Source organism: Lissotriton vulgaris, chromosome 2_1, assembly GCF_964263255.1.
Source record: "Lissotriton vulgaris chromosome 2_1, aLisVul1.2, whole genome shotgun sequence".
NCBI lineage: Eukaryota > Metazoa > Chordata > Amphibia > Caudata > Salamandridae > Lissotriton > Lissotriton vulgaris.
The window spans coordinates 1,685,427,826-1,685,450,959 of record NC_141687.1 but is presented as its reverse complement, the minus strand read 5'-3'; the positions used below and the strand labels follow the sequence as shown (position 1 = coordinate 1,685,450,959).

Here is a 23,134-nt window from a genome sequence, read left to right as displayed (position 1 = left end):
ATTGCAGGGACTGTGTGGGCAGCCTACTGTCACTTCGACTTGACATTTAAAACCACTTGCCAAACCTTAAACTCCCCTTTTATTACACATAGGTCACCCATAAGGTCCTAAGGGCGGGATGCGGTGTATGTAAATGGTAGGACATGTACTTTTTAAGTTTTACATGTCCTGATAGTTACAAGCAACACATGTTTTACTACTGTGAAACCTACTCCTCTCACTGGCTTGCATTAGGAATTCCTAAAAACATTTAATCTGTAATCCCTGATTAAAAAGGAGTAGCTACATCATGTTTCCTATCTTTGGAATGGTAATGATAAATCCTCTTTAATGGTAAAGTTGGATTTAACATTACTATTTTAGAAATGCCACTTTTAGAAAGTGAATCATGAGGGGAATCAATTTTGGTTCCACAAAGCTGCACAGCCCTTAGAAGCTTGAATCAAATGAATTAAGTTCATGTATTTTTTCATCCTTATTCACCATTTTATCCATGCGTTTTCTCTAATTCTCTTCTCAGTTCAATTCATTTTATTCAATCCGTTTTGGCATCCATTTTCAAAAAACTCGAGAACATGGGGTGAATTTCATGCCATGGTTTATTTTCAAAAAGCCCAATGCATTTCAGGAAACATCACTCCCTTCATCAGGGGCATCTGCAAAGTACAAATAAAGTGTTTCATTTAGTACAACTATGCCAACAGAATGTATTATAATCACATAATATAGCACGAATATCGGAAAGAACCAGGGTAAACAATCTATATATCAAACATTCGAAACTGATGACTATTAACGTTCCTGTGTTTTACCATCATTTATATTAATACATTCTCGAATGATACTGAATAACTCCCCATTACAAAAATTGGGGGCATCCCTTAACTGTGTTACGAGTACCGCTATTCTTCAACAAAAGTTACATAAGCCACCACTTCTAGAATATCTTAAACTTACCATGGCGTACTCGTATGCATCAGTAAATCGCTTTCCGCGTACCCTCGGTCATTTTAAAAAGACAGTACCCTCTTGTTTCCATTGCATGACATGCCTCGCATGCCCTCGCATGCTGATTTCGTTTGCCTGTAAGCGTAATCTGCTTTCCTAAACACCGTGTTTTAAATCTACCACGACCCTTAATAAGTGTCTACAGGTGCTTCGTTCTCTCTATAAGTGACGTAAACCCACATTTGTTAAAGCTATAGAAACCAATGTACTGAGTGATTTAACAAGAGCTACTCAATATCCCAGAATGCACTTTCATGAATATTTATACCCGGTGCGTAACCGTTCCTAATACTGACTTTCCCCGCAGTAAACTGAAACAAAGTAAACTCGTTGTTTCAAAATTGGTTCCCCTCGTGATTGAGTTATAGTTGCTGCGCAACGAGACGAAGCGAGTAGAAAGTATTGCACGCCAAAATCGGCTGAAGTACAAATCTTGGTTTAAACTACTGGAGAAATTGGATAAAGGGTGTGCATCTCATCCCCTCTACATTCACTTTTAGAAAGTGGACATTTCTCTGTCCTTAACTTTGTTGTGTGTGGTGACAGCCTGTCTCCAATACATGTCTGTGCTGGGTGACAGCTACACTTTGTGCATTTCCTCTAGACAGCTGCAAACACAGGAAGGGTGGGTGTGAAAAATGACTCTTCTGCATTCCTATGCAATTGGATAGCCTTCCTGGGCAGGGAGGGACTTTGGGAACTGCCACTTACATCTGAATAGGCAGGGTATTGTGTGCCACACAAAGAGCTGATTACCCTCCACACCCACAAACACACAGATAGACTGGCAGACAGGGCTGAGGTAAGAGAGGACCTGTGCAAAGGAGCTGCTTTGAAGATACCCCCACTTCAAAGTTGCATTTGGATATAAGTACAAGTACTGGGGCTCTAACCCCACCAAATCAGTACACTAGTGGACCTGTGAAGAACTCTGACAGGAGTAAGGACTGCTGTGTTACAAGGATTGCCACTCTGCTTGACTGACTGTTCTAAGCAACTGCTCATCTGCAGTGTTGAGCTGCCCCTGCTGTCTATTGATGTCTGTCCTGCTAAAGACAAAGGACTGACTCCATCTCACTTTTACCCAGAGTGACTCCAAGGGCTTGCTGGCTTGTCTCCTGTTTCCTGAAGTCTCAGGATCATCAAATGTTATACTATGTTATATGAATTTATTACACGCACGGCTACTCATGAGTGTCCCGGCGCGAAACCATCAGGGTATAGCAATTTGAGTCAGATGAATAGATATGTTTTTAGCTTTTTTTTTTAAAGCCGCTAGATACTGAAAGTACGCAGGACCAAAAGAAGAGCATTCCATGCAACCCTTGCTTTGACTGAGAAGGAGCTGCCCCCTATCCTCTGACGCTTGAAACATGGGACTTGGGCAAGGTAAAAGGACGAGGAGCGCAGAGGACGTGCAGGAACATAGGAGACAACACACCTCTGCAGATAGAGTGGGCCACCTCCATGAAGCGCGCAATGTGCCATGATCAGTAGTTTAAATTTCACTCTGGTGGCTACAAGGCAGCCAATGATATAAACTCAGCTGGTTATGAACACTGTATCTGGCGGACAATCCTGATAACAGTCTGCAGTGTTCTGGACCACCTGTAACTTCCTTAACAGGTAGCCCGGGATGCCAGCAAAGAGGGCATTACCATAATCCAGCCGTGACAGGATCAGGGCACATATGATAGTTTGTCTAGCCGCAGCTGGGCGAAGGGGAAAGAATCTTCTAAAAGATTTGAGCAGGCCAAAGCAGCAGCCGGCCAGCTTTTTGATATGTACTGCAAAGGAGAGTTCTTCGTCAAAGCAGACCCCAAGGTTTTTAGCTGGTTTCCCAATAGAGGTTGAGGAGGGGTGCTCGGGAGGCCAAAGCTGCTCTCTGAAGTTTGAGGGAAATGTACCAAACAGCAGAATCTTTGATTTCCCTTCATTGCACTTAAGTTGTGCATCCGCCAGCCATTTAAAAGTTGATATGAGACAATGTTGGGCCTGAGATACAGAGTCCGCCCCTTTGGCCCAGGTAAAAAGCAGCTGTGTATCTTCCGCATTGGATATCACCTTAGCCCCAAACTGCTCTGCTAAATATATCAGAGGAGTCATATAGATGTTAAAAAGGAGGGGACTAAGGGAGGAACCCTGCGGGACGCCCGTTGTAACCGGTTGAGGAAGGGATGAGGATGGTGGAATCCAGATCTGCTTGGATCGCCCTTCTAAAAAAGTCCAAATCCAAACCCACACATATCCGATACACCAATGCTGCCAGCCGAGACAGAAGCAATGGGTGCGGCACCGTGTCAAACGCGGACAAGAGGTCGAGCAAAATTAGCGTCGCCCTCCTGCCTACGCCCAGACAGTCCCGTATAGCCTCTGCCACCTCAAACAGTACTGTTTCAGTGCTGTGTGATGAGCGAAATCCGGATTGCACTGGATGTAAAACCGCTTCCCTCTCCACGAAATAAGTAAGTTGATTATTTACAACAATCTCACACACCTTAGCCAAGGTAGGGAGAACGGAAATGGACCGATAGTTCCCTGGGCAAAGAGGGTCTAGTGACTGCTTTTTCAAATACTTCCTATAATTCTCCTGGTGCTGCTGGACTCTGCCATCTGTGAGTCCTACCCTTGCCTGAGGTGCCCCTCCAGTCCTGGGCCTCAACAGGGGGTTCTGCAGCTGCTTTGTTGCAAAATTGATGCATCGTCACTACTGGTCCAATTAGAACCGGCCCAGTGCCCTTCGATGCCTATGCATTGAAGATCCGAAGACATACATGAGCGGCTTGATGAAGTCGGGGAACCTGAATGCGAGGTTCAACATCGATTCAGCACCAATCTGAGGTCCTGACTGGGAGGCTTGACTTCGACACATTGACCTGACTTCGTGAATCTTAACCGATGCATCACACTCTCGATGACGGCTCTTTGCTCCATCCATGGCACTTTGTCAGCAGGACCTGTTTGAGTCCTGTAGCAGGTCTGCCCTCCATCGTGGGCAGCCTGAATTTTGCATTTACCCCATCTAGCTCGACCTCAAGTAACCTTTTAGAGCTATTGACTTTCAAGCACTATTTTTGATTTATTCTTTACAAATTCATATGTTGACTTCTACTTATTGGATTTTTGTTGTTTTGGCCTTACTTTACTCGGATAAATATTCTCTATTCTAACCCCGTGTGGAATCTTTTTGCAGTGTTTATGCTGTGTTACCGTGTGTGAGTTGCACAAATACTTTAGATATTACCTCTTTAGAAAAACTTGCCTGCTCTGTGCCAAGCTACCACAGGTTATGTTTCATTGTGTTTCTAGCTTGCCTTGACTATAGTGGTGGTTCCTGCTTGGACAGGGTGCATACCTCTGCCAACTAGAAACCCCAGTTCTAACAAGGGTCTATTAGGCCATACTGTTCCTGACATCGATTAAAAAAGTCTTTTCCACTATATGATATTATAAAATAAAAGTATGCTGCCACCTCCACCTTAACACCTTCAATGCTACAGCAATTCATCCCGGATGCTGCACTCCCTTGAATTCCATTGTTCATGACGAGCTCAGCTCGCCATGAGCACACGAGCAGTGTACTGCATGACGAGCTGAGCTCGTCATGAGCATGGAAGGTGTTAAATACTGAACCTAGGAGAGGGAAACTAGTCCTCGGTCCACAACGAAGGTATGCTTGATGCATCACTCCAAGTATTAGAATGGGTTCTGGACTGCACGTAGCCGAGGCAGACCTGGACATGTGAGCACATGGTAGCGTACCTGGGCCAAAATAAAACTCGGAGTGGTGGATACACACATTACACGCATAGGCACTCAGGCAGTAGTGCATCCTGCATACTGGAAGACATTTGGTTATCAGTTAAGAGGAGTCAGAGCCCTATTTAAATAATAACCACAATCCATGTCAGGGTGCACCACAATCGTCACTAAATAGACATGCGCTTAACCCTCTGTACAAAAGTAGTCCGGCTTAGCAGAGGCAATGTGTGAAGTATTTATTGTGAAAATACACGAGAAGTCCAAAGCCGACTTAGAAATATAGAATACATATAGAGAATAAAATAACACCAGAATGACAAACATCTAATCAGTAGAACCAGAGATATGAGTTTTTAAAAATGTTGTTGAAAATACTGCTATGGAGAACATAGCGACACTTGCGGTTATCTAGACCCGGATAAAGTCACAAGTTCAGGCCAACCATGATGCAGTGCAGGTCAGATACATGAACCAGGTTCATGCAGGTCTTGTTGAAACCACCTCATTGGTGGTTATCACGGACAGTCGCCGTTGACACCTCTGGTGGTGTTCGCGGGGAGTCATTTCTCTGTTTGAAGAGGCCACTTCATAATCACGGGGATCCCAAAACATCAATATCAATCAATCAATCAATCACTTGTAAAGCGCACTACATACCCGTGAGGGTCTCAAGGCGCTGGGGGCAGGGGGTGCTGCTACTGATCGAAGAGCCAGGTCTTGAGGAGTCTTCTGAAGGTGAGCAGGTCTTGGGTCTACAGTAGATGGGTAGGGAGGGTGTTCTAGGTCCTGGCGGCGAGGAAGCAGGGGGATCTACCTCCGGAAGTTGCACAAAGGATGCGGGAGACAGCGGCGAGGGCGAGGCCGGCGGAGCCGAGCTGGCGGCTGGGGTGTAGAAGTTGAGTCTGCTGTTCAGGTAGGCTGGTCCGGTGTTGTGGAGTGCTTTGTGTGCGTGGGTGCGGATCTTGAAGGTTATCCTCTTGACGGCGGGAAGCCAGTGAAGGTCTTTCAGATGGGGGTGATTTGGCTGTGGCGAGGGATGTTGAGGATCAGTCAGGCGGAGGCGTTTTGAATGCGTTGTAGTTGTCTCAGGAGTTCGACCGGGATTCCTGCATAGAGTGCGTTGCCGTAGTCCAGCCTCCTGCTGACAAGGGCCTGTGTCTTCATCTAGTGGTCAGAAAGAGTACCCTCTGATGTCAGTGAAGGGACCGGGACCTGGGGGGCATCTCTTGGTGTCAGCACTCACTCCAGCAGAGGCCAGCAGCAGGGCTCAGGCAGGTCCACTTTGTGCTGGTCAGCTGGGCAGTTGCAGGGAGGCCTGTCGAAGTGTGTTGTGTCCCTGTAGCTAAAATAGGTCAGCCAGCCGACACTTTGAGTTCAAGTCAAGTAGGTCCTATTTTCCTTCTTCAGACAGCAGGGCAGTTCATCTTCTGAATCTTCCGAAGGTTCAGGAGTGTTCTGATGAGCGGTAACCAAGGTGATATTCTTATACGTAGTACCAGTCTGTGGGTAGAGGATGCACCCTTTGTTTAAACTTCCCCCTTTCCTGGGTTTGGCTACAATCTATCTAGGGCACCAAAGGATAGGCAGCCCAATGTGTGACTTGCATTTGTCAGTGGTAGCACAGACAGCCTCTAAAAGTCAGGAATGGGTGGGCAATCCATGCAGCTATCCTCAAAGTGCAAGAAGCGCTGGGTACAACCCACCACTACATCCAGCTCAGGAGGTGAACACCTTGCCCCACACCCAAGACCCTCTTGCTCTCATGTGTGGAAGGAATACACAAAACACCACAGGAGAGCCATTCACAGTCATGTGACCTCTGGACACTCACAAAAAGGATGATTAAACAAAACCATTTAAAATAGGGTCCAAGGGATATGTATTTTAAAGACCCACACCTGATTTTATCCCCAGCACCAACTGAATGTATAACATACGAAACACAGGGGGTCTAACAGCCAAATTGAGAGGCTACACTGTCGATACTGAGTCAACAAGATCTCAAAATATCTTTATCGCACACACATAACGTATTAACAAGGAAAAAAGAGGAAAAAGGCTAACACTACATGCATAGAGGAGACCTGTACATGATCGATTATTCGTAAAATGGCTGATTAATCCACAACAGATTGTAAAGGGTTTCCATCAAATTAGACTCAATGATCAGTCCTATCATTTGGCCAAACCCATGTGCAAATGAGGCTGGTCCCCTGATCAGTGGGACACTCAGCTCCGCACCTTATTGTTGTATCAGGATTTGGTCCACCAAATACACAAACCGTCCATGATGACTGATCTTTTGATGGTAAAGTAAGAAGAAATAGTGCAACAAACAAGAAAGTGATTTAAAATAGGATGGAATGTCCTCCTTCTAAATACTTTATTCTGCGGACTGGACACGCCTCCTAATTAAAAAATAGAACAGTGCAAAAGAAGACAGTGACAATTATCTGTCTACATATGGGCCAACATGTTTCTGCCTAACGGGTATTTAATCCCTTGGCATTCGTCAGGGCCTCTGCTCGTATAATAGTTGCACTCCTAATAGTGAAGTATAGAATTCACCAACATCACCAAAACAAATTGTAGTAAAACTGGTTAGAAACGGTACAACCTGTAACAACCATGGACATTAACCCTCCGATTCACAATGGTTACTGTGAATTCTGTGAAGGAAAATGTTATATCATTAGTACTGTATTCGATGCATCAGTCAAATGTGCCACAAAAAGGCACATTTGGTTTACTTAGAAAAATGCCAACTTTCTAAAATTGTAATTTTCAGAATAGTAAATTAAACTTCGACTTTACCATTAATGACTATTTTGAATTACAATTAATTTTTAGTGTAAACAGCATTTCTCTATCTGGTCGCAAACTTAAGATATCATTTATTGATTGTAATAAGGCAAACCTGTGTTAGTCTATGGGACGGATATCCTGACAACAGTGAAAAATGACAGGACATGTAAAACTCAAATACACATGGCCTACTGTTTAAATACCATGTACTCAAGCCTATGAACCTTTAGGGACTTTTTTAAAGTGAGTTATAAGAATTAAAAAGGAAGGTTTGGTCCTAGCAGAAGGTATGTTTTTGCCAGGTTGAAATGACAATCAAAAACTGCACTACAGTCTGCAGTGGCAGGTCTGAGATGTTTTACAAGCTACTTTAGTCTGAGGAACAATAAGTACCACAGCCAAGTAAATTAAATGTATTATTAAGGTGTAGGCCAATGTTATCCTTTTAAAGTGAGATCAAAAGCACTTTAGCACTGATTAGTAGAGAAAAAGTGCACAGTCCTAAAAACCAATAAAGATGGTTTCAGCAACGGAAGGCGAAAATCTGGGGTGACACTGCAGAGATGGCCAGAACGAACACATATCAAGCAGGTAACATTTCCTTTTTTTTGTGTATCCTCATTTACCGCCATGGTTTCGAACTGCTGAACTACTTGAACAAGGAAAAAGAGGTGTAGGATGGTTCAGCCATGCTGCCTCAGTCAAGACTGGCAGGAAAATCGGATAGTGCGTGGCAACTTGTTCCCAACAACAGCGGCTGCATCCACCCTAATCCAAAACCTTGTTGCCTAGTTGGCAGATGCTAACCAATAGCCGGTTGCCCCCATTGCTATCACCGACCAATATGCCGACAAGAAGAGAGAGATTGGCAAAGTGGCGTAGCAGGGAGATTGACCATGGCAACGTAATCATCGGACCTGGGAAAAAAAAAACAGTTCAATCAGTAGGACCAGTCAAGTAAGTGCCAAAAGGCTCTCTTATCTTGTTTCCCTGCCCTGACGAGATCTAGTTTTGAAATCTGCAGGAGTGATGTAAACCATTCGTGAAGGGAAGGAATAGTAGCCTCTTTCCATCGCTTACAAATTTCTCTGCGGGCCGCCAGGATGGAATAGAACATGGGTACTCACAAACTTTCTCTCGGGGGCCGAATTTACAGTGTGGTTTGTGGCCGAGGGCCGCACCGGTGGGGGCGGGGTCATTTGGGGGCAGGGTCATTGGGTGCGGGGCTAGAGGGGGTAAAAAAAATGGTCCTGTTTCAAAACATTACTAGTCAATGCTGTATTTCCAAAGCAGATGTAACTACATGCAGCACATGTTTATAATATTTTTTTTATTAGCAGACAAGGGCAATCTTAAGTGGTATTGAATGGCAATTTGCAGCAACCGGATATTCAGCACATGTCCAGTGCAGCACAGGCTTCAGAGCCAAAAAATAGATATGTTAAACACAAACACTATGAACTTATTTTACATTTCATGTCACCAATTAGTTTTCTGTAATCTGGTACCAAGTTGGAAACTGCAAGCCTTAAGAGCTGCTCCAGATGTATGTCTGTAAGTTTATTTCTAAGTTTGCTCTTCAACAGTCCCATTGTGGAAAATGAACATTTGCAAGCATAGGTTGACCCAAACATACAAAGTACCTTCTGGGCCACTGTAACAAGAAGAGGAAACTTGTCAGGGGGCACAATTTTCCAGAATTCTTCTGGTGCTTGCCCCAAAAAAGATGCTTCAAGGGCTGAATTGTGCTGCATGTCAATGAGCTCTAGTTCTGCTTGAGCCCTTTCCATGCCAATAAGGGCAACAACATCAAGATTCCGTGCACTCACCATCCAGGGGTTTTCAACCAGCCTGAACAGAGGGATGAGGGTTCTGAATTGCGAAAATCGTCTTTTAATCTCCCCAGAAATTTCCTCAAGACATGCACCAGGGTCAAGGTTTGCCAGAATTTCTTGTGCCTCTGGAAACCTCTGCATTACAGCCAACAATTTTGGAAAGTGAGTGAAGTCACTATCATCCAGTTGTTCTTTGAATAGCACAAGCTTACTTTCAAACGCATAAATACCATTCATGAGAGAGCACACAAGCTGTTGTTTACCTTGCAGGGTCAAATTGAGAGTATTAAAATGTGTAAAAAGATCTGAAAGAAAATGGAGCATAACAAGCCATTTCACATTTGTTAGTTCTGGGAACAATTGGCCTCTACTGTTCACAAAGAGTACAATTTCAGGAAGCAATGCGATGAACCGCTCCAGAACCTTCCCTTTGCTTAGCCAACGCACGTCGGTGTGCATCAAGACGTCGGTTTTTTCCGCTTCAGATTCCTGCAGCATTGCTTTAAAAAGTCTATGGTTCAGAGCTTTGGCACGGATAAAATTAACAATTTTCACTGCACCTTTTAGGACATTATTCAGTTCTCCATGCTTTAATTTTGCACACAACACTTCCTGGTGAATAATGCAGTGGTAGTCTATCACAGTCTGTCCTATGAGCTTCTTTTTAAGCATAGATACGAAGCCTCTGTCATGGCCTACCATGGCAGGAGCCCCATCCGTTGTTATGCTGACAAGAGTGTTCAGTGGTATGTCATTTGTTTTGAAGTAGTTGCACATACTGTCCAGTACATCTTCTCCTCTTGTGTGCCCTTGCAGTGGTAGAAGGCAGAGGAGCTCTTCTTTGGGATGAAGCGATTGGTCCAGATACCTCACCCAAACTAATAACTGGGCCACATCGCCTATGTCTGTTGACTCATCCATGGCAATGCTGGAGAACGGTGACTCTCTGACTGATTGAATCACCTGCTCCTTGATGTTTTGTCCCATTGCCTCTATTCTGCGTGCACATGTTGAATCTGATAGCTGCAATGCACCAATTTCCTTTAAAATGCTGGCTTTATTAGTGTAGCTGTCGAATACAATTTCTGCTGCTGAAAGGAAACATTGCTTCATCAGCTCTGCATCTGTGAAAGGTTTTTTATGTTTGGCAAGCAAGTAGCATATTTTGAAAAACGCTTCTGTAACAGCCTCAGATTCTTTCATCTGGCAAAGGAAGATCTTCTGCTGGGAAAGAAGTGCTTGCTTTAATGATGCCACTTTTGCAGAACGCAGTTTTGAGTTCAGTGGGAAGTTCGCAGTGAATCCAGAGTGCCGTGTTCTGTAGTGCCGTTCAAGGTTATACCTCTTTTACTTTCTCTTTCCAAGGCAAACAGGTGGCTTTTTCTTTTGGGCATTCCACAAACAAGTACTCTTCTTCCCACGCTTCCCGGAAGGTTCTGTGTTCACTCTGTATTGATCTGGGTCGTTTGCAAGCCTTAGAAACTGGACTGTTGGCCATTGCGGAGCTCTCCAGCTAGTTTGTTACTATGCAATCAGTAACAAGGACCAGGAATCCGATTTTCCACCCAACGTCACCCCACGACCGATGCGCACCACGACCGCTGGACCGACACTGCGTCACGACCGCTGGACCGACACTGCGTCACGACCGCTGGACCGACAACACTTCTTGCAACAGATCTGTGAGCAACACCAAAGGAATGCAGGAAATGTGTCACTCAATAGCGCGTGTTAACCCATAGATATCTTAGTGCTGAATAACAGATTTTTATTGCTACCCAACTCATTTTATCGACCTCAGATGGATGAAAGGCAGGACCTGCCGGGATTTGAACCTGTGACCATGAGCTAGAACCCAGGGCCCTGCGGTGGACGCATTTTTCCACTGAACCACCAGACCCCGTGTGCACACAGTACAAGGATACAGAGTAGAAACATGTGGGAGGAGCTAAAGGAATCTGAAAGGCTCAGATAGCATGGTCAAGGCTGTAGAGAGGGGATGGGTGAGACACATAATACATCATCTGCTGCTTAATGTGAATTATGGGAAATAATAATAATACAGAGTTAGACCTCTTGTCTTTGAAATCACTGACAGGTATGCGATAAGAAACCTTAGTGCGTGTGTATATATATATATATATACACACACATACACATATGTATATACATATATACACACACACATATATATATACATATATACACACACATACATATATACACACACATATATATATACATATATACACACACACATATATACACACACACACATATATATATATATATATATATATATATATGTATATATATATATATATATATATATATATATATATATATATATATATATATATATATATATATATATATATATATATATATATATATATATATATATATATACACACATATATATATATATATATATATATAACAACCAAGTCCTTAGAGAGCACGACGTAGGGCAAAACTCCACCCGGCGCTTCTCAAACAGGAACGGACCGCACAAAAGGTAAGTTCTTTAAAGTGCAATTTTATTTTTCTCCAACATGACATGTTAAATAAATAAATATATATATATAGTGAGAGAGAGGTGTGAGGGAGGGATATGGAGAGAGGAGAGAGGAGAGAGAGAGAGAGGTGTGAGAGAGGGAGGGATATGGAGAGAGGGGGAGAGAGGTGTGAGGTGAGAGAGGGGAGAGGGGTATGGAGAGAGGGGAGGGGGAGAGAGATGTGTGAGAGGGAGGGATATAGAGAGAGGAGAGAGGGATATGGAGAGAGGGGGAGAGAGAGAGAGAGATGTGCGAGAGGGAGGAATATGGAGAGAGGAGAGAGGAGAGGGATATGGAGAGAGGAGAGAGAGAGAGAGGAAGAGGGGGGGATATGGAGAGACAGAGGGTTGGGGAGGGAGAGGGGGAGAGACAGGGTTGGGGGGGAGAGAGGGAGGGAGGAAAGAGGGAGAGGGGGAGAGGGAGGGAGGAGATGTTAAATAACAAGCTGCAACTGGTCACCAAACACAGCCTGACAATGGAACACATTACAACAAATGTACTGCCAGGCATTAATGCAATCGGAATTTCATGCAAGCACGAATACAACGGGACCGTGTGGAAAACAGAGCAACACATCCCCCTCCTGTGCAGGAGGCATGTGTCCAGGGTGCAGTATCTTTTTCCCAGATGGGTAAAGTAACCAAAAAACAGCCATCTGTAGCCAAAAGAACCCACCTCCCACAGAGGGAGAAATGAGAGAGGTAGGGATGAGAGATAGAAATAATTTGCACAGTTTCCCTGATGAAATCAGTTGTCAACCCATAGTAACTGGATAGCATTTCATCAGAGGACAAACAGTAAAAGTTGCAGGTTGGGCAATGGTTGCAGCCTTCGACAGACTGCATTGTTTACAGAAGGTGTAACATGCACTAAACATTTGGCATTTACTGAGCTACAAATTCTAGTGAGCCCATTGTATACACGCAGTTCCAGCGCAAGAATGTAACAAAAAACAACTATATCTAGGTAAAATAAAGATCTTTTTTTCCTTCAAATCTTGTGAGTAGGGTGAAAACAAGGGGACCGAGGAGGGAAATACTGAAGATGTGTGGAGAGCATGGAGGTGTCTATTTTGAGGCACGAGCCAGGCCCTCGTGACCTCTGTAGAAAGACCTTGCACACAGGTGAGGGCTGGCTCGTGCCTCAAAACAGACGAAGGGTTAACAATCCCTAAAAGGGTCTGCCTGTCTCCCCAAAGAGCTAGTGCCCTAAGGGACCTTTTGAACTGAAGCATGTCTGTGCTAGGATGTAGGAGGCACCAGCGAGGCTTGAGGTGCGAAGGGAAATGTTAATCTCAATATATGTGCATGTGTGCTGTTACATTTACAATGCAGTCATATGTTTGGGATTAAACGTTTTAATATTACATTTATAACCATCACATATAATGTTAATAGTAGGGTATGGCTGCTTTCTGACATAGAGGTGTACTTAGGAGTATGGAAACTCTTGTAACTTTCAATATAAATCGTGCATGTGTGCTGCTATATTTACACTGCAGTCATATGTTTTGGATTAAACATTTTAATATTCACGTTACAACCATCAAATATAATTTGAATAGTAGGGTATGGCTGCTCTCTGATGTAGGTGGCAAGACATGCAGGTTAGGAAAACAAATTGTGAGCATGGAGGGGTCTGTTTTGAGGCACGAGCCAGGCCCTCGCGACCTCTGTAGAAAGACCTTGCACACAGGCGAGGGCTGGCTCGGGCCTCAATACAGACGCCTCCATACTCACAATTTGTTTTCTTAACCCCTAATGGCACAGACCCAAAACAGCCCCAAAGATAACACTGCAGCTCCACTCAACATGGCTGCAGAAACAGAAAGCATCATGGTGCGGCGTAGCATCACGAGATTGGCAAGGTAGGAAGCACTTCCATACGAGACACACACTCCACCTAGAATCCATAAGCTGCTTCTTGCCCCACATCATTCTGAGTCTGAACGAAAGAAATCACCCCAATTCCGGTGGTGAGCAAACCATTTCGAAACCAGGAAAGAAATCCGGTCTCATGGGCCTTCTTCAGCAGCCACGCATCAGCCTTGTCCAACTCGGAATCAGGTTTGCACACCACCGCCTCCAGCTCCCCGAGGACCCGCCAAAGAGCTGTGCAGCCTTCTCCGCCCGCTCCGTTTACAACCCAGCCACAGTAAACTACCGGCCCGAAGTAAAGCTGGTCTCCACCAGCCAGAGCCCACCATCTTTGTGCGGAAGCAGAAAGCTGCACTGCAAGCACCATCACAACACGCCTCTGACCCAGAGCACACCGCTAATGACAGTGGGTGTGGAGGTGGAAACAAGGGGACCGACGAGGGAGACAGATGATGCGGGGTCAGAAGGGCGGCAAGACTCGGAGAACATACCTGCGGGTAAAGTACCACTCTGGCGTAAAAGGCTGCTGTAAAGATTCTCCGGGGCTGCGGGCTGCAAGTGAAGTGGCAAAGATTCTCCGGGGCTGCGGGCTGCAAGGACGTTGTCACCGAGGATACTGGAAGCTTCCCAAAGGTCCTTTAAAAGTCAGCTGTAAAGCACTAGTTACAGCTGACTTTTAAAGGACCTGTGCTTCGCGCCGGCCGGGTGCCGCATGTGACGTCACAGAGGCAGGCCAATTAGGCCGGGTGCCGCATGTGACGTCACAGAGGCAGGCCAATTAGAGAAAAGCAGTAAGCAGAGACGATGGCCGCAGTCGCAAACGTAGTGAATAGGTATTGTATACGTATTCACTACGTATGCTCCTGCGGCCATTTTCTCGGTTTACTAACTTACTGGGAAAAAGTCGGTATAATGGAAAGAAGGTCCGCGGGCCGCCAAGGAAGGCCAGGCGGGCCGCCACTGGCCCGCGGGCCATACTTTGAGTACCCCTGGAATAGAACAAGAGATTTTTGGCAGGACTACGAGTCTGGTCCACTATTCCAAAGATTACAAGGCGTAGGTCAATCACTATTGAAAACCCCAAAGAGGTCGAGAGCTTGCTGCTTATTGAGTCCCAAAAAGGTGTCAGGCAAGGACAATCAAAGAACATATGTGAGTCCGGGGCCTCTTTAAAACCGCACCGTGCACAAGCCACTAGGCTCCCCGGGGAAAACTTGGACAACCTCTGTGGGGAATAATATGCTCTATGCAGAGTAAAGAGGTGGTTCCTTCGAAGCCAGGCAGGTTTAACTAAGTCCCATAGTACTTTGCAGGACATAAGCCACAGGTCGTTCACATTCAGGCCAGGCATCAATGAACCCTACAATTGCTCAGGGAGATGAAATTCCCCATCTATTTCATCCATTATTAGGTTGTACCAAAGGGAGATCTCTTTTTTTACAGGTGGTTTATCTACCAAAAGAGACTCAAGATGACTACCTCCCCCTATTCGCAAGTTATTCCAGCGTGTAATTTGGGTGGTTAGTGCCTGAGCCCAACTTGATATTTGTAGATATTTAAATCTCGAGAGATTGGGCCCCACTTTACTTAATAGATCTTCCCAAGGAAGCAGGGTCCCATCTACAAACAGATCTCCCCATGTTGCTATACCAGCCTCTCTAAGTGGGATTGTTAGTGTGTCACCCACCCAGCCTGGAGCCGCGGGAAGATCCCATATTGATGATCTACTAACTAGAGTAATACCCCAGTTTTGTTGAAAAGCTCAACTTAGCCCAAGTTCTTGCCAGGCCCTGTAGGACCTTCAATTTCACCTTTTGAAAAGATTTGGGGTCACCAAATTTAAACAAAAAGCCAGATTGCCCAATTCCTTCACCCTTCAATAGAGCACAAACATACTCCCAATACCCTCATCCGTAGGCCTTTTTAGAAGCATTCGGGCGTGCGAAAGTTGGAACGCCCACGCATATATCTGAAAATCTGGGCCTGCCAGCCACCCTTCTCTCTACATTTCCATTCCAAATCTTTGTGGGCCTGAAAAGGAAGACATTCCAAAATAAAGGACCTATTGAATTATATAGTGAAAACGTACACTTAGCAAGTAATTGCATCTTCTCAGAGTTCTGAATACATAAATAAACATTGAAGCTGGCCTGGTGAGCAACAAAAACTTTCAGATGTGGGCCTGTGCCAAAATACCTCAGGCCTTGAACCGGACCTTAAGGTATTACAGACTGTAATATAGATGTGAACCATGTTTAAGAATATTACTGATTACAATAAAGTAGCACATCTGTACCCATTTCAATACAGATTCTAGACTACACATTACCAGTGTTAAGAATATAAAAGTCTTGATTCCGTATGTCATCTGTGCCCGGCATAGCAATAACTGATCCGTTTGGAAATCAATGCTCATGGAATGAAATATCCAGTTCAATATGTTATTCAGTGCCAAGAAAATGTAGGCTTCTGATGCAGACATTGTTCAATGACAGTATGTTAAAGACTATTGTGTAGTTATGTGTCAGTGCCCACAATTGTAGAGGCTGTTATCCATATGCTATTGTTAATCACAATTTTAAAAACTTGGTTCACTATGTTTGTCAGTGGCCACAATATTACAGTCTCAAAAGTGGGCGCAGGTCAGTGCCCTTACTGTTAAAGGCACTGCTCCAAATTTATTTTGTCTTATAGTTCCTCACAGTCATTGATATTTTCATACTGAAGTGTTGTTAATAGTTTAAAAAAATAGAAAAATCTAAAATTGTTTTTGATCCAGATTATGATGAGGAATGCAGAGAAATTAAATGTGTTTATTACCTGAAATGCTGGACAGTCATCATTAGTTTATGATTCATCTTCTGTTTTTCTTTTAGATCCTGATATTACTCCACAAACTCCAATACTGACTCCGACAACCACCACAACAACAACAACCACCACCACAACAACAACCACCACCACCGCACCAACAACAACCACCACCACACCAACAACAACCACCACCACACCAACAACCACCACCACACCAACAACAACGACAACCACCACACCAGCAACAACAACCACCACACCAACAACGACCATCACCACACCAGCAACAACAAGCACCACAACACCAATAACAACTACCACACCGACAACAACCACACCCATAATGACAACTGCCACAACAACAACACCACTAGCACCAACATCAACTACCATTACACCAATAACAACAACTTCAACAATGACCACTTCACAACATACCACAAAAATAATTGCCTCTACACCACTATCACCAACCATACCAACAACAGAAACGAAAACAACCACTGTAGCAGATACCACAAGGCCAACATCCCTATCAACAACCATTAAACCACTAACTACAACCATACAAACGCCAACAACAAATAGACCAGCAACATCAACACATAAGCCTTCCACTCCCGAGACTCCCTCTCCCACACTTAAGTCTCTCACAACTAAGACTCCCACATCCGAGACACCTATAAGCGTGACTCCCACAACGGAGACTCCAACACCCAAAACTCTCACAACCGAGACTCCTACACCTGGGACTTCAACAGATAGGACTACAACACAAGGGACTCCCACACCTAAGAATACCACACCAGAACCTCCCATACCAGAGCCTATCACATCAGAGTCTCCCACATCAGAGACTCCCACACCAGAGACTACCACACCCAAGTCTTCCACACACGAGACCTCCACACCGGAGGCTTCCACACTGGAGACTCCCACACAAGACACTACCACACCGGAGGCTCCAACACCTGGGACTTCCACACCCGAAACTTCCACACCAGAGACTCCTACACCCAAGACTCTGTCACCTGAGACTTCCACACCCGATACTTCCTCACTGGATTTTCCCACACCTGAGACTACCACACCAGAGACTTCCACACCAGAGTCTGTAACACCCGAGTCTCCCACATCGGAGACTCCAACACCTGAGCCTTCAACACCCAAAACTCTCACAACCGAGACTCCTACACCTGGGACTCCAAGAGATAGGACTACCACACAAGAGACTCCAACACCGGAGACTACCACACCGGAGACTCCCACACCAGAGACTACCACACCCAAGACTTCCACACCTGAGACCTCCACACCAGAGACTTCCACACCGGAGACTCCCACACCAGAAACTACCACACCGGAGGCTCCAACACCTGGGTCTTCCACACCCGAAACGTCCACACCAGAGACTTCTACACCCAAGACTCCTACACCGGACACTCCCACACTGGAGACTTCCACACCTGAGACTGTAACACCAGAGTCTCCCACATCAGAGACTCCAACACCTGAGCCTCCAACACCCACAACTCTCACAACCGAGACTCCTACACCTGGGACTCCAACAGATAGGACTACCACACAAGAGACTACCACACCCAATATTTCCACACCCGAGACCTCCACACCCGAGACTTCTACACCCGAGACTCCCACACCAGAACCTACCACACCGGAGGCTCCAACACCTGGGACTTCCACACCCAAAACTTCCACACCAGTGACTTCTACATCCAAGACTCCAACACCAGAGACTACCACACCGGAGACTACCACACAGGAGACAACCACACTGGAGACTTCCACACCAGAGACTACCACTCCCCAGACTTCCACCCCAGGGACTTTCACACCCAAGACTACCACACCAGAGACTTCCACACCGGAGGCTCCCACACCACAGACTACAACATCGGAGATTTCAACACCCGAGACTTCCACACCCGAGACTTCCACACCAGAGACTCCTACACCGGACACTCCCACACTGGAGACTTCCACACCTGAGACTGTAACACCAGAGTCTCCCACATCAGAGACTCCAACACCTGAGCCTCCAACACCCACAACTCTCACAACCGAGACTCCTACACCTGGGACTCCAACAGATAGGACTACCACACAAGAGACTACCACACCCAATATTTCCACACCCGAGACCTCCACACCCGAGACTTCTACACCCGAGACTCCCACACCAGAACCTACCACACCGGAGGCTCCAACACCTGGGACTTCCACACCCAAAACTTCCACACCAGTGACTTCTACATCCAAGACTCCAACACCAGAGACTACCACACCGGAGACTACCACACAGGAGACAACCACACTGGAGACTTCCACACCAGAGACTACCACTCCCCAGACTTCCACCCCAGGGACTTTCACACCCAAGACTACCACACCAGAGACTTCCACACCGGAGGCTCCCACACCACAGACTACAACATCGGAGATTTCAACACCCGAGACTTCCACACCCGAGACTTCCACACCAGAGACTCCTACACCGGACACTCCCACACTGGAGACTTCCACACCTGAGACTGTAACACCAGAGTCTCCCACATCAGAGACTCCAACACCTGAGCCTCCAACACCCACAACTCTCACAACCGAGACTCCTACACCTGGGACTCCAACAGATAGGACTACCACACAAGAGACTACCACACCCAATATTTCCACACCCGAGACCTCCACACCCGAGACTTCTACACCCGAGACTCCCACACCAGAACCTACCACACCGGAGGCTCCAACACCTGGGACTTCCACACCCGAAACTTCCACACCAGTGACTTCTACATCCAAGACTCCAACACCAGAGACTACCACACCGGAGACTACCACACAGGAGACAACCACACTGGAGACTTCCACACCAGAGACTACCACTCCCCAGACTTCCACCCCAGGGACTTTCACACCCAAGACTACCACACCAGAGACTTCCACACCGGAGGCTCCCACACCACAGACTACAACATCGGAGATTTCAACACCCGAGACTTCCACACCCGAGACTTCCACACCAGAGACTTCCACACCGGAGACTCCCACCCCTGGGACTCTAACACCAGAGACTCCCACACACAAGACTAAAACTCCCTTGCCAAGAACTTCTGAAGTTCCAAAATCTGAGCCACCTGGGTCAACAACGTTAGGCACATACTCACCTATAGACACAAGTACCACAACGATACCAGGACCCACTGTTACAAAAATCCAAACTGAAACAGAAACTAAAACCATAACAACAACTGAAACAAGAAATGTGAATGGGAAGCTGATCACTATAATCACCATACAGGAGACCACTACAACTACCAACATCATAACAATAATGACTAGGCAGGTCACAAGAACAACGACTGTCAGCTCCAGGTCCTGTTTCACCACAATCATAAACATAGACACATCTGTGACTGTAGACACCCGAAATTCATCAGACCAGTCACATTTGTCGAATAAGACACTACATGATAAAGTTGAGAGATGGGACCTGCCTGCTTTACCTATTGTTCAAACGCCAGTCACATCAAGTACAATTACAGAGACAACCACAGTTCCATTAGAGGATGGCACAAAGACAATGACAACAACTACCACAGTCACTAAGCAATCACAAACACTAGTGACCTATCCAGACTCTCCATACTCTGAGTCCACAACAACAGACCCCTTTTCAACTAAGTGATTTTTTAAATAAATTGAAAGCCTAAATTTACTTCAATTCCTTAGACCAATATGTAAAACTACATCACACAGACCATGTTTTTATGCTATTCTCCAGGAGCCAAAACAAAACAAAAAGTGCACAGCTACTCCGTTCAGCTGATGTGCGTGTGTCCCCCTTACAATAAAACATATCTAGTGCTGCCCACTAGCGTGCCATTAAAGAGTACCCAACCAAATTCAGTCCGCTGACTGCTGAATCAAGGACTGCTGACTGTGAAGTAAATGTCCAAAAGGGTAAGCAATGTACCGGTTTGAGGGACCTTTGTTAGTTCCCTTGGCTTCAGCCACAGTGCTGCTGACCCATATTTACCTCTGTCAATCAATATGTAGGGAGCCACACCCTTCTGTACATATCACACAAGAAGTAAGCTCAAGATAGACACATATCCAACATTCCTGTGACAAGCCTCCTCTCATAGTAGCCACCACCCATGCATCTCATTAACAAGAAAGGGCCAGTTAACCCCCGTCTTTAAAACTCAGTGGGAAACTGATTCCATCAAAAATAAATCCCTGTTAAAGTCCGTTCCAACAAAAACGCAGTTCGTCTGCATGAAACCCTCTGATTCTACATGTTCCCTATCAACAAAAACGTTCCATCAAGAAGAAACTCCTGTCACAAATCAACTTCCATCATCAAAAACAATAGATCCACGACACCCACCAGCAATATTTTTTCTTCAACAGATACCGTATAATCCAGGTCAAAAACATCTTCCATTGACAAGCATCTTCCTGTACATCCCCTATCAAAAAACATTTTAAAAAAATTCAGACAGAAATTCCACGAGCCCTTTTAACAAATAGATCTGATACTGTAATCCCCACCAAAAATCATCATCCTTAAACAATATACTCCCTACAAATACCTGCCAAAAACAGCCCTTGAAAGCAAAAAACTGCCTAGACAATCCATGCTAATAAACATCTTTACCCACGCTGCTAAAAATCTCAGCCAGAAAAAAACACACAGCTTCGACTAGAAGACACTGCCGCAAGAGAACGTCTTCCTTCATGCAGAAATTCACTCAACATCCTGATCAATGAATACTTTCTTTCAACAAAATCGTATTCCCGCGGCACTTCAAATCCATAATTTTCATGTACATCTCCCATCATCTCTGCCGAAAACGATCCCCCTTCTTCCTAGCTAGATTGAGTCACATGAAATGCCCTTTGTTTTAGACACTTGCAGACACACATGACATTGCCACTGTCAGGTGAAATCATCTCTGTAAAAGGCTCCTGGAGAGAAACATGAATTGTCCTTTTCTGAGACCCCTGTAGATTCACATGAAATACTTACTGTCTGAGAGACTTCGAGTCACATAAAACACTCATTGCTCGAGACACCTGCAGCGTCACAGTCCGAGACACGTACAGTCACCGGAAATGTCCACAGTCACCGGAAATGTCCACAGTCACCGGAAATGTCCACTGCTCAAGGCTCAAGGATAGACACATGAAATGTGCATTGTCGGTGACACCTGAGAGCAGACTAAACATTCACTCTGCTGAGCCACTGGGAGAGCTGCTGGAAAGACCCCGACTGCGACAGAGGAAATCACGCGGGACTCCTCTCTCGGACCTAAACATGGCTGGAACACTGGCTGGATTGTTCACCACTTAATTCCTGGGACATTCGAGATCGGGTGTGGTGTTCTGCTGGGTTCGAATCATTACCTCAAGGGCTGCGGTCTCTTTCTGGATCGTCAATAAACAGCTCTTACTTATTTCTGTGGTGCCTCTTGTGATTGAAAGTCTTGGGAATGATGTAAGGCTAGAGTGATTAAATGTTATATGCATTTTTCTATAGATCAAAGTTTAACACCTTTTCTGTTTTCCTCTTACAATTAATGTTGCGATGTCCAATACATCTGAAAAAAAATGTAAAAAAATATGCATTTTGAAACCGTTTGTTTCCACGTGTTTCTAATGGTGTTATGTGCAGATGCAAAGACAGTCAAACATCACACATAACATCACATGTGAATATAAAGTATGGCTATTTTTGTAGCACAGCTGTCGCCAGTTCCATAGGACATCGATCCTGTCATGATAGTGATGCAGGCTAGAAGGTTTTCTTCCCCTCCTGGCACTGCTAACGTATTTAGATTATAGTATCTTGTGCTAAAAAGTTGAATCAATGACTCTGTGAAATTCAAGGATGAAAAAGTCCTAATATAATATTAAACTTCATTTTCTTCCTTGCAAAGGCTGAAGAAATCATTGTATTCTTCTTTAACTCATAAACATAAATCAGCAGACACATGTAAGTGTATGAACTTTCTCAAGTGTTTGTGGTGGAAAGACTGATACCTGTTCTTCGTATACTAGGACTCTTATGGGCATATGTACAAGCCGCTATCGCCACCACAACGTCGCTTTTACTGACGTTGTAGTGGCGATAGGGGTGTAGCCTTATTTACAAGGACCTAGCGGACCTATTCCCTTTGAATAGAAAACAAATATTTTTTAAAGCAGGCAGTGTCCTATGGACCACTGCCTAGTCTTAAAAACCAAGGGGCAGATTTACAAACCCCTTGCGCCACTTTTGTGTCACTTTTAACATGGGAAAATCGACGCAAAGGTGGCACAAGGCGCTTGTAAATCTGCCCCCAATCATTTTCAATGCAATAGGTCTCACATTCGTGAGCGTTTAAGCTATTAGCATTGTGAATGACCATGCCTATATTTATGTGTTTTCAAAACCAACTCGTATATAAAA

The 23,134-nt window shown here is 45.1% G+C and overlaps 1 protein-coding gene across 2 annotated transcripts in view; it reads left to right on the top strand.

The window, feature by feature from the left end:
- LOC147733095 (uncharacterized) overlaps nucleotides 1-22,621 on the top strand; it is a 101,538-nt gene extending 78,917 nt beyond the window's left edge. The window contains exons 4-5 of one of the 2 annotated variants that reach the window (XM_086957644.1): nucleotides 16,722-16,791; nucleotides 16,831-22,621. In XM_086957644.1, the coding sequence (XP_086813770.1) occupies nucleotides 16,722-16,791; nucleotides 16,831-20,365 (3,605 nt within the window). In that variant the 3' untranslated portion in view covers nucleotides 20,366-22,621. Of the gene's footprint in view, nucleotides 1-16,721 lie in introns of both variants that reach the window. The other variant, XM_086957643.1, reaches the window with a different exon arrangement.
- Nucleotides 22,622-23,134: the final 513 nt, after the last annotated feature.